Genomic DNA, 12,027 nt, shown 5'->3' with positions numbered 1-12,027 from the left:
GGGCGCTGGGGCCGCCCCCGCAGGGCTCTGCCGGCGCTGCCCCGCGGGCCGAGGGCCGGCCGAGCGCGGCGTGCCCGGAGCAGGAGGAGTGCAGCGTGTCCGCCGACACCGTCCTTGTCCCGCTGCGGGCAGCCCTGGACGCCTGCCGGGCCACGGTGCAGGTGAGGCTGCGGCCCCTCCCGCCGCCTCGACCCGCGGTGCCGGACGGACGGCAGCCGGGGCAGCCAGGCTGGGGCTGCCGGTCTCCAGGAGACCTGAGGGGGGAAGAGAGCCGCTCCTGCCCCGGGGCTCCCCAGAGCTGGGGGGGGGGCACGTCCCCCTCACTCCCAGCTCACCTCTGCTTCCAGAAACAAGTGTGCAATGACATCGGGCGGCGGCTGACAGTGCTGGAGGACGCGTGGGCTCAGGGGAAGCTGTCGGCACCAGTGAGGAAGAGGATGAGCCTCCTGGTACAAGGTATGGGGTGAAGCGGGCTGCAGCCGCACCAGCAGCAGGCCCTGGGGCAGAGGCACCTGCGGGACGGCGGATCCTGCTCCCCTGACGGGGCTGTACCCCTGTCCTGGCAGAGCTTCAGCAGCAGCACTGGGATGCGGCTGATGAGATCCACCGCTCGCTCATGGTGGACCACGTGAACGAGGTGAGCCAGTGGATGGTGGGCGTCAAGCGCCTCATCGCTGAGACGCGGGACCTGCCCACCGCAGAGACGGACGGCAGCGCTGACACCGAGCCCGCGACTGAGCCTGTGACTGAATCCACGTCCGAGCTGGAGCAGGAGGAGCCCTGACACCAGGGACGGGGCTGTGGACTGTGAGCGGGGCAGCTCCTACCCAGGGCCCCCGGCAGGAACAGGGCCCCTGCTGCTGGAGGGAGTCTGGGCACCCCCGCTGCCTCCCAATCCTCATCCAGGAAAAGGGGATTTTAATCATTGCGACATTTTAGTGGCGATTCATTATGTTTAATAAACAGCACCAACCTGCCCCCTCCCACAGTCTCCCTGAGGGTTCTGGCACTGACAGGTCCTGGGGCTCCCAGGGTCAGCAGGAGATGGGATTGCTGGGTGAGGCCATGGCTGCTTCATCAGGCTTGGCCATGTCAAAGGAAGAATTCAGCATCTGGCTGGAGCAGGCAGTACTGTGTGTCCCTGCTGCACTGGCTGGCAAAGCCTGGCCCCTCATCTGGCAGTGGGGGGCCTGCAGCAGCCCCAGAGCCCAGCCCTGCTGCAGGAGGGATCTAGGCTGGCTGTGGAGGCCAATGTGCCAACAGCCCCTGGCATGACCAGGGTTTGTGCTGCAGCCACAGCCCTGGCTCCCATTTGGGCTCCTGCTGTCCTGGAGCACAGCTCCGAGCTGAGTCTAGAACCCGAGAGCTGGGGGACTGCAGGGAGGTCCAGGGACAGACACATGCCTAGTCAGGTGTTAACTGTGCTGTTCTCCCCAAGTTCACGGGATGGCCTCACCAGCTGCCTCCACCACAGCTGAGAACAGACCCCCAGGCCCTCACCACCCCCACCTGCAAGGCACCCTCTGCACCCTCCTGGTGCTGCTCACCTCCCCTCCCTGGGGGCGAGGACCCTGCTGAGCCCTGACAAAGACACACACCATGTTAGCACAGGGGTTTCACGGTGTTTATTGATCAAGCATGAGCTCCTAGGCAATTGCACCAGCCACTTGTGCTAGAGCCTGAGGTGTCACACGTCCATCCCCAGCATCAGAGAGGGCTGCAGCCAGCTGGTCACGGTGCCAGCACCTCCACGAGGCCCAGGAACAGGCCCAGCCATGGCCTGGAGACGGGGAGATGGAAACTCAGATGTCCATCTCAAACTGGTCTTGATCTGCAAGGGCATGGATGGATACAGGAGCAGGGTTAGGATGGGGCTGGGCTTGGCAGACACAAGCAGGCAAAGGAAGCAGGAGCTGCACCTGGGGCCAGGTTGGGATCTCGCCCTGTCCCATGCCCCAGGCAGGCGGTCCCTGGGCAGGGGCCGTGGCCCTGGGCTGCTCACCTGGCATGGCCTCTTCGCTCTCATTCCGCCCCTTGAGCTCCTCCAGCTTGACGAGGCTGGACTGGGCCAGGGATGTGACACCGGGGGTCTGGGGCAGGCAGCAGGGAGGGGTCCTGGCCGCGGGTGAATTCTTGCACTCCAGCAGGAACTTGCGGTCGCAGATGATGCGGGTACCTGCCAAAAGCGGGGGCGGTCAGGCACTGCCGGCCCTGGTCACCCCTGTCCCTGAGCACCTCAGCCCAGAGCAGGGGGTGGGACCCAGTGCTCGGCCATGGCTCATGGACACATCTGGCTCTGCAGCCACCACGTCTGGCTTCCCAGAAGGCAGCCTGTGACACCCATCCTGCTCAGCAGCTATTCCCCACATTATTCCTCCCCTTCAGGATGCAGCACAAGGGGGTCCAGCCTCCCAAGGGCTACCCCATGGTGGCCAACACAGGCCACCCCTGTGCTGCCTGGAGGGCAGGGCCAGTCCTGAGGCACATAGCGAGGCCCCAGCCTGCTGGCCAGGCAGCAACAGCTTTGTGTGGTACCCTGTTCCAGGGTGGAGCAGCAAGGGCTGGGTATCCCACGGTGGGGACCCTGCAAACCTGTTCCCATTGTCTCAGCCAGCCACCTGCTGCTCCCTGCAGGAGGACAATAGCTGGGTTCGATGGGACATCTCCTCCAGCCTGCTGGGTGTGCAGCGTGCACCCAGGGCACATGCTGCCTCCTCCCCATGCTCCAACTGCCTGCCAGCAGCGCCTGAGGTCACACCAACCTGTGTGCCACGTCTGCGGCCCGGCCATCCCCTGCCCATCCCTCCCTGCAGCCCAGCACCAGTTCCCCGCCCGGCTCTGGCAGTGGGTGCAGCCCAGGGTTCTAGGGAGCCCAGAGCTGATGCCCGAGGTGCCAGTGAGCCTGGAGCTCCTGCTGGGCACTGCAAACACCTTCCACAGCCCTGCACCAGGCTGAGCTCTCTCACCCCAGAGAAGCTTAGCTGAAGGCACAGACAGTCAGTGCCCACAGGGCAGGCACCTGTGGCTCAACCCAAATATGGCCAGCTCAGGAATGACACACATGCTTCCCCGAGGACAGACAGCAAAGAAAAGACCTGCTCAATGGCTGACCCAGGGGGTCAGAAGGGGGAAGGAGGACAGGTCTGTGGGAGCCCTGCCACCCAGGGCTGGTGAACTCAAGTGGGCACAGACTCAGGCATTAGTTACCCCCATGCTTTCTCTGGATCCAGGCAGAGCCTGCCCTGAGGGACCAGCACTGCACTCACCAGCCCCCTGGCACTGCCACCAGCTCTCTCCCCAGAAGCACAAGGCCCTGCCTCTGCCTATACCCCCCTGTAACCACAGGGCAGTGATGGTCCGAACTTTGAGCAGGATCTTCCTACAAAGCTTGGGGGTTTCCCTTTTCCACTTTAGTGGAGGCTGCTGGGGCCACTTGGATCTGGTGCCCAGAGCAAGTGCCCATGTCCTCAGGGAAGGAGCTGTGCAGGGAAGAACCCAGCCAGGGACGCATGCAGCAAAGAGCTGCCTATGTTAGGCAGGGCTGGGGTGGCCAAGGCTGTTCCAGGGACAACCCCATCCCCCATCCCCCATCCTGGGTTTTGCCCTCTGGTGTCATGGAGCAGACTGTGCCACCCTCCCTGGAGCTGCAGCCCTCAGGATGGGGAGACAGTGGCTCCCCAGGATGGGGCAGGAGGAGGTGGCTTTGCTTGCTGCAGCCAAGGAACCCACAGAAGTGGGCAGCCCAGCCCTCCCCTGCACCTGCCCCAGAGAGCACACACCTACTGCACCACAACACTGCTTGCTTCCAATACAATGGCTGCTGACACGGGTCCCCTGCCCACGGCACGGTGTTGGACTGGGTGACCTTTAAGGCCACTCCCAACACAAACCTTTCTGTGGTTCATTCTGTGTGTATCTCCTTTGGTGTTGGCACTATCACTGGGACAGCAGCAGTTCAATTTTTTTTTTTGGTTTAATTTTGTCCTCAAATACCAAGAAAAATATCTGAATATACCATCCAGTAGTGCTTCCAAGGTTGATTTGTCTGTGGTACGTAGATAGTGCTTGTGCACTTTGAGTTTTCAGTACTTCTTTATGCTTTTACTGGGGAAACTCTGCTGCTGCATGTAAGGATTTGTCTGGATAAGGTGGAAGAAGGTGAAGTCTCCACCTGGTCTGAGATTGATGCATTGGATTAGACACTACGTGCACTGGAGTTTCCTGCTTAAGGAATGGATTCCATGTAGTTACTGTATTGCTTTGGAGCAAAAGCAGAACTAAGCACAGTCCAAGTGCAGAAAGTGGAGAACTGGGTCAGGAGTTAACATTCATCTTAAGCAGCATGCAAAAATCCTCTTCTTCCTCACAGAAAGGGCCGAGGAGCTCTTAGCACTGATTTACAGCATTACAAGAAGCTTATAACTGAACCTATTAAATTTTCCTCTAATGAGAAGCACTTTTCTAAGATCTGCTTCTGGGCGGGTGAAGAACTCTGCATTCTTGTCAGCCCTTCTTTGCAGCCCTGAGCAAAACCTGATCTCTCAGGTGACACCTGCCAGAAGCAGCAGAACTAATTGAGAAGGAAAAGACCGTAACACAGAAGCAGGTTCACACCAATAAAAGGCTCACAAGTGGCAGGGGCAAGGACTCTGCAGACCCCTGTGGCTCCAAACCCTCCCAAACCTGACTGCACCCACGTGCTCAGTACGTGACCCTGGGGAGATGTGTCACTGAGCACAGCAGCACCTACTGGGGACAATAACATACAGCCCTTTCCAAAATTCTCACACACAACCTAGAAATGCTGTTTGCCTTTTATTGAGTATTCAGGTAAATATTTCACATTAATACAGGCTACATAAAGTAGAGCCACTATACGACATGAAATTTACTCAGCTTTTCCTTGTAAGTCTGTAAACAATTATACAGGTATTTACCACCCTAAAAGGTCAAAATCATGTCATCAGCTAGTTCTCTGCTGCATACAAGGAGCATTCAGCAGTGTTTAGCCAAAAAGCACTAGTTTTGTCTGATTTTTAAGTTTGAAGTGGCTAAACTAACTGGAGAACAGAATCAGTTTGTATAGGTAAGTCAATTTGTTCTTATACAATGGGCAATTGAGATTCCATTGTTACAGCCCACAGAAAATCACTTAGTTAGGCACATGAAAAAAATCCCCAGGGTTCTTCAAGGTCATAAAGATTCCCAAACCAGGCTAAAAAAGGACAGACCCCCTTAAATCAGTTGACGTACTTGAGATGCATGTTTCCAATGTGAGGTGCCCAGGTGCCAGGCCAAATCTACAGCAAGAAATAAAAAAACAAATCTATTATAAAAACAAATAAAGGTTCCTTTAACAGTGTTTTACCACTGAGGGTGAGCATAAGGCTTCCCTCAAAATACAACCAGACTGTCCAAAGGCAGGAGCTCTCCAGCTCTGGCCAAGGTCTGACTAACAACCTGCAAGGTGCTGAGTATGGAAATAAGCCCTCTCACTTGTAAGAGTCCATTACCTGGCTGAGCAGTCTTGAAATGCTGCTTGTTTTACCTGGAAGGTTTAGTATCAATAGCACCATGGAAATTTTATGAACACATGCACACACACACATACTGTAGGGAAAAGTCATGCAAACAACCTCAATCCTAGTTTCAAAGAACTGAAAAAACCAAATGTGTCACCCAGCCAAAACTGGGTCTCACAGCACCATATGAAGCCCCAGGAAAGCACAGGTGGGAAAAGACAGCCACACTACCTGCTGAGCATCAGTACATTCTGTTGAGTTCTGGACAACTTTGATCATGGGATTCCAGGCAGGATCTGGAGTATGGAGCCCGTTAAAGAGGGGCCCTCCTGGGCCATCTGCCAGCTGAGGGTGTGAGGGTATCAGAGTGCCGCCGTACATGGAGATGGGCAGGCCCTGCAGGGACAAGAGAGCACTGGTGAGGGACATGAGGAAGGGTGGCTGTAGGACCAGACAGAGCCAGGCCACCTCCACAGGTAATGTTCCACTACTGGCAGGAATCACTGGGGCAGAATGTGGAACACAGTGATTTCAGAGTTGGAGATTCCAGCCAGCTTAGCCATTTTTCTGAACTTACACCTAGCAGAGGCTGCAGCACACACAGAGCTCTCAGATAAGCCTACAAAGCCAGGCCAGCAGCTGAACACTGTGACCTCAGTGTTCCCTCCTCTCTGCAGCACAGGACAGCCACAGTGCACACAGGGCTGCACTGAGCTGACCAGACTGGGTTCAAGATCTTCTCTAATTCCTAATGGCCATATAAAATAATTCTGCCTATTCAGAAAGAGCAAGTTACAGAGCAGCTTTTTGCAATTAGGAGAATTCTTTTCCTATGTGTGAATGGCTCTGCTTTGCCATGCAGATGCCAAGACCACATGCTATGGCTCTTTCTGAAACATGCTGGGAGTCCTCTCCTCCTGCCACTTCCCTAAGGAAGGGATATGGTATTGTGGCCACGATTCATGTTGAAAGCATTAAGCAAACTTGTAATCACCCTCAAGAGCTGGGCAAGCTTTGTGAAACATTTCCAGGAGACTGAGCTTCTGAAAGACAGAACACTGAAGAGTGATGAAGGCCTTCAGCTACTGACCAGAGAATATCTGCAACCTACAAACTCCGTCTTTGTTTAGACCTGCCTCCAGACTTGGGAACCTTTTCTGGTCAGTTCTGGGATGAAAGAAGGTTCAGGACTAGGGTAACAAGCAGTGGCAGCAGAGGCACACACACACAAGGTGAACAGGCAGAACAGAACATGCAATAAAGCCAGGCCCTAGCCATTTCATAAATCCAACTCTCTGTAACTTACTTTAGAAAAATCCACAAAACTATTTGGCATAGGTTGGTGGAAAATATTCGAGGGAGCCACTATTCCAGAATCATCTCTCTCCATTGGCTGATGCTGAGAAAACGTGCCCGGGTCTGACAGCTGCTGATGCATTGGATGACTTCCCATGACAGGCTGAGACCAACCCGACAAGCCTTCTGCAAAGAGATTAAAAATGGCTGATGAAAATCACTGCAGACACTCAAGTAGAATTCAGCAGCTGCACACATCTAAGGCCACCCAAAGGCACCCTGAAAACACACAGCCACAGAGGGATCTCAGGTATCCAGACAAGGGTGGAGAAGATGGGGACTACCACGAACTGCGAGCTCCACACGTCCACTGCAAAACGGCTAAAATCCAACAGAGCTCCCAACACTACCTGTAAGCACATACAAGCTTTTCTTGAAAGCACACAGCAATGCTGAGACACCAGTTAACCAAAGTGTGGAGGGCTTCACTGAAGCGTATAACAAATGCAGGACTCAAACGTTTGTATTGAAAGTTACCAATGGAAACACTCTACACCTCAAATGCTGCACCTCCTCCTTTCCACAAAATCCAACTACCAGGAAACTGAACGTAAAACTTCAGCTGTTTCAAAGTCACTCTTTGGGAACCAAGGCTGCCTGGAACAGAAGTTATCCCATACTGTTCAAGAGTCATGAGGAAATCAGTTCAAAAACCAGCATCCACAGCTCTGTGTCCCTGGGTGCATCAGCGGCACCTCAGCTGACACTGTAAAATGTGAGTGGAAAACAAGAGAGAAACCTGGACAGGGAGCCAACAGCCAGGCCTGGAAACCGCCCCCTTAACACACAGAAATTATTTGCTCTAAGCTCTGGATCATTCAGAGGACTCTGTACGAGGTCTCTGCACCATTTCAGGCTCACATGTGCCTGGTGACTTGATCCAGGCAGGTGAGAACCACCAGCATCAGGAGGGCAAACCACAGCGTTTCCATCGACCTGTGCTCTCCCACCACTGCCACCAGCTCTCCCCTGAGGATGTTCCACATGGGAGTACAGACCGTGGAGCTTTACTCCTCCTCTCCAACCCTCCTTCCAAACACAGTCCCCCTGAGAGGCCCTGGCAGTTTCTGTGCACAGCAGACTCACCAGACACGCTGTTCACACCGAAGGACCAGATGCCGCTGTGGCCCACGGGCGCTGTGAAGTTGGTTCCCAGGGGCGTGGGCGTGACGGAGCCTCCCTGGCGGATCCTGGCGAGCCTCTCAGTCCCGATGGGAGGGGGCACCTTCCGATCTGGGTTGGCGTTACCCGTTTTTGGCTGGCCCAAGTTAGCAGGGGCAGAAGCGGCTGAGAGGGGCGAAGATGATCCTGAGGAAACTGATGGAATAGGAGATTCACCTGCTGAAAAGAGTATTTCTCTTGCTTAATTACACACAAAGTAGCAAGCGTAAATGCCATCCCACTTATTTCCCCAATATTATCTCAAAGCAAATGATAAAATGTTTTAAAGGCTTTTTTTGGCAAGTATTCAAGTTTTTCACAGAAATTCTGTCTAAGAATTATTTGAACTCTAAAATCCACATTATAAACACAAATGCTTTCAGCCATCAGAATCGTGATATTCTCATGACATAGCAGTGTAGCTAAATTAATTACAACAAAAAATAAGAAACATGGAAGAGTTTCAGGAAGAGGTGAAAACATCAGCCAAAATACCATCAATATCTAAACAGCCTGGTTTTGGTATCCACCACTTCCAGCAGAAGAGAAATCAGACAGCTTCCCAAAGTCACAGGTGTGACCCAAGAGCATAAAGTCCCGCCAACTTCAGAAGCGTCACTGACTCTCCTTGGGAAATCCAACTTCCTTTGAGCACTCACTTAAACTTTTGGTTCTTAAACTCAGAGTGGCAATGAAGTTATATGCAGTGACATGAAAAACCTCTTCAGCTAAGATTCTGAATCAAAGACCCATATTTTCTGTAAAGCTACTTCCATGTTCTTTCCATTAGGAGGAAAACCCACTGTTACCCTGGATGATGCTTAGAGAATTTGGTACATTTTAAGTATAATTACAGATCCCAATTAAAAACAAAACAAAACAAAAAAAGAAAAAAAAAAAAAAGAAAAAAAGAAAAAAGGCAAGTATAACTTCAAACCATGGCAAACATGACATTTTCACCTAATACTGCACTCGTACTACTTAGAGGGGAATCTTTAGCATGGCGTAATCACCTCCACTCCCCCACAGCTTCATGCTCTCTCAAGAGCCTACAGGGACTCATTTTTCTGCCCAAATACGCCTTTAGTAATGCTATCAGAACTAGTGGCATGGGAAAAAATCCACAAAATAGCACAGCTTGGGATTTGCACACCATCCTCACAGCTGCTAAAAGCAATTGGAAAGCATTTTGTGCATTACTGGGTAAGTTCCCCTTAAGTTAGAAATCTACTAAAGACAATAGCTATGAATTTATAGTTAACTAAGACAGACCCATGAAGCTCCTACATGAATTTGTTGCGCTTGTCCAAGGATGTGGTGAAAAATGCTGTCTGTTAAAGCTGGGAGTCCCAACAGGCGCTGGCCCTTGAAGGTAAACCCGTGCTCCTTGTATGTTTGCTGAAAAGCCTGTCAAAGGACCTGAAGAAGAAGTTGTAGAGCTGTTGGATGGATCTAGAGAGGGTAAGCCTGAAATAAACATAAATTTGATTAAATATCTCTCTTTGGGAAGCTGCTTCAAAGCACCAGAGAAAGCTAGTGCTCCAAATATAATTAAAGCATCTCATCACCGTTGGGGGCATCTGCACATGGTAAGGTGCACGATTCTCCCTTAAAAACCACAGAGACATTTCTGGAGGCTCTCTGGTTTGGCCTCAAGTTTTAACAAAAACAGCCATCCCTTTGGTCACTGATAGAAAATGATCTTAGCAGGGAGGGCAGAGCAGGAAAGCTGGGAGTGGCCAAGATCTTTGCTTACAAAAAGCCACACAAATCCAATAGGGATGCAGGGCTCTGTGGAAGTCCCAGGGGAATCCACCACCAGGGAAGCAGTTCTCTGCAGGATGGGCTTTGCCATCCCATAGGCACCTTCATGTAGAGATCAGTCAGAGCACACTGTGGCCACAGAGACAGGGCTGGCGTGGCACAGCACCACAGGGGAGGGGGCTGCTTCCTCCAGGGATGTGTTAGAGGAGGAGAGAGATGGAGAAAGAGTTCAAAGTCCCACAAAAATTACTAGCAAGGGTGAATTACAGTTTTTTAATAAGCCAAAGCTTTTAAGTACTTTTCCAAAATGTTGTAAAAGCTCTTATCACACGTTATTACCTGAAAGCAGAAATGGACATGGCCATATGTTCACCTGAGTTTAGGGTTTAGTTTCAAGGGCCTATTAAACAAGATTAGTTTCAAAACCATTTAAACATTTCAAAATGACCACAACCAGGACCAGCCTATGTTGCTGCAGAGTGAGGCTGAAGGTTATCTCTACACATACCCCACCACAAACAGCAGTGCTGCCAGGCAGTACCTTAGGTTAGAAACTAGAGGGGCACCTTTCAGTGCCTGGATAGTTCCTGAAAGCCAGGTCTTTTCCCTCAGTATTATCAACCAAGTCAACCTGATTTAATCCTTCCAGAAGTGCCAGATCCAACCTGCTCACATGGACAGATAAGATTTGCTGGAGTTAAAGGATGTATTTTTCTCACTAGCCCAAAGGTTAAATAGAGAAGTCTCCCTTATAGCCAAGGAGAAACACATCCCCCTGCTACTGGAACATGGACTGCCTAGCTGAGGGACCCCCAGCATGGGAGGACAGTCTTTGGGTTTGTCACAGCACAAACTCCACGGCTCTGAGGAGGATCCAGTGCCTGTGGCTGCAGTGTGGTTGAGCTGAGTTGTCTGCAGCCTGGCTCAGCACGGAGCTCAGGCCTGAGCCCACAGCAGTGCCTGCAGCCCAGGGCCCTCCCTGGGCATCTGCTGTAGAGCCACTGACTGGACACTCTGGCCACCCCTGTCACAAACCTGGCAGCCAAAAGCCCCCCTGGAGACTGATTCCACCAAACACCAAACTGCCAGCTGGCTGGCAAACAACACAAGATCTGTCCCAGGCAAAAGGATAACAGAGCTGCTGGCACCCTGGGTGCTGCTGGGTTCCCAGACATAGAGCAAGGCAGGGATTGTGACAAAAACAGCTCTCCTGCAGGAGAGGGATTCCCTGCTGTCTTTTGATGGCTCAGCAGGCTGAGGGGTACACAGCTTTTGGGAACACAGCTTGCAAAGTGCAATGACTGGACAGTCCAGACCATTTCAGCACCGCTGGATATGCTCCATGGGCTGAAGGGAGCGTGACAGCCAGAGATGCACAAATGCAGCAGTCAGGTCACAAAGAACACTTTTTAACTTCATCTTGTCTTTCATAAAAGTGGATGATTTGCTTGATGTTAAAAATGGCTCTTCTGAACAGTAACTTACCAAATCCTGACTGCAATAATGAGCTTCCTATTTGTGTACTTACCAAAAAAATCAGGTAATACTAAAATTTTCTGCAATACCATATTCTGTACTTACCTGGGCTATGAACTCAAATCCTCATTGTGCTCTGAATGCATAACTGAGCTTTTGAGAGGAGTGTATTGATCACACACAAATTCTGCTCAAAATTCAGTTTATCAAAGACCCCAGGCAAATGTTGGTTACTGCAACATTACCTGCATGTTTAAAGAAAGGGCCACAACACCTGGTTACTCTGTGTGAAACAGAGTCCAGCCATTTCCTGCAGTTCCATACTCATGAGCTGCTTCCTAAGCTAGCATATTTCAAGTTTGTGATCCCTTTTAAGAAGCAAGGTCTACAAATTCCTTAAAATGCAGAGGACAGAAGTAACAAGCAGATTAGTTTTGGTCTTCTCCACAGCCTCCTCTCATGGCTGGGCTATGCCTGCCCTCAACTGCAAACTGCCAGGAGAGACCTAAAAATGTGAGACAAATAGGCCATTTCCAGAATGGATCCACAGCCAGTGAGATCTGCAGAGATATCTGTGCCTCAAAGGAACTGGTGAATAAGAGAGCTCACCCATGAACAAGAAAAGCAGCCAACCAAAATCCACCCTGAGGTGGGAACTTGTTAAGAAAAAGCTGGTTTAGTACACACCCAAACTATACTAAATCTTCACCAAATCAGTTTAGAGGTGATCCCTTAGAAATGTTGATTT

The 12,027-nt window shown here is 51.6% G+C and overlaps 2 protein-coding genes across 2 annotated transcripts in view; one reads left to right on the top strand and one right to left on the bottom strand.

Moving 5' to 3' along the window:
* SRA1 (steroid receptor RNA activator 1) overlaps window positions 1-983 on the top strand; it is a 1,758-nt gene extending 775 nt beyond the window's left edge. Inside the window, exons 3-5 of the mRNA XM_041397895.1 lie at window positions 7-161; window positions 348-456; window positions 567-983. Coding sequence (XP_041253829.1) covers window positions 7-161; window positions 348-456; window positions 567-784 — 482 coding nt within the window. The 3' untranslated portion in view covers window positions 785-983. The remainder of the gene's footprint in view (window positions 1-6; window positions 162-347; window positions 457-566) is intronic.
* A 619-nt stretch (window positions 984-1,602) lies between these two features.
* Window positions 1,603-12,027, bottom strand: part of LOC121332440 (ankyrin repeat and KH domain-containing protein 1-like) — an 88,859-nt gene continuing 78,434 nt past the window's right edge. The window contains exons 32-36 of the mRNA XM_041397894.1: window positions 7,965-8,195; window positions 6,829-7,004; window positions 5,754-5,918; window positions 2,003-2,176; window positions 1,603-1,831 (exon numbers count right to left, since the gene is read on the bottom strand). Coding sequence (XP_041253828.1) covers window positions 1,688-1,831; window positions 2,003-2,176; window positions 5,754-5,918; window positions 6,829-7,004; window positions 7,965-8,195 — 890 coding nt within the window. The 3' untranslated portion in view covers window positions 1,603-1,687. The remainder of the gene's footprint in view (window positions 1,832-2,002; window positions 2,177-5,753; window positions 5,919-6,828; window positions 7,005-7,964; window positions 8,196-12,027) is intronic.

The sequence above is a fragment of the Onychostruthus taczanowskii genome, unplaced genomic scaffold, assembly GCF_017590055.1.
Source record: "Onychostruthus taczanowskii isolate IOZ18803 unplaced genomic scaffold, ASM1759005v1 scaffold14, whole genome shotgun sequence".
Taxonomy (NCBI): Eukaryota; Metazoa; Chordata; class Aves; order Passeriformes; family Passeridae; genus Onychostruthus; species Onychostruthus taczanowskii.
Note: the sequence above shows the minus strand (reverse complement) of the source record. Positions and strands in the feature narration are given on the sequence as shown.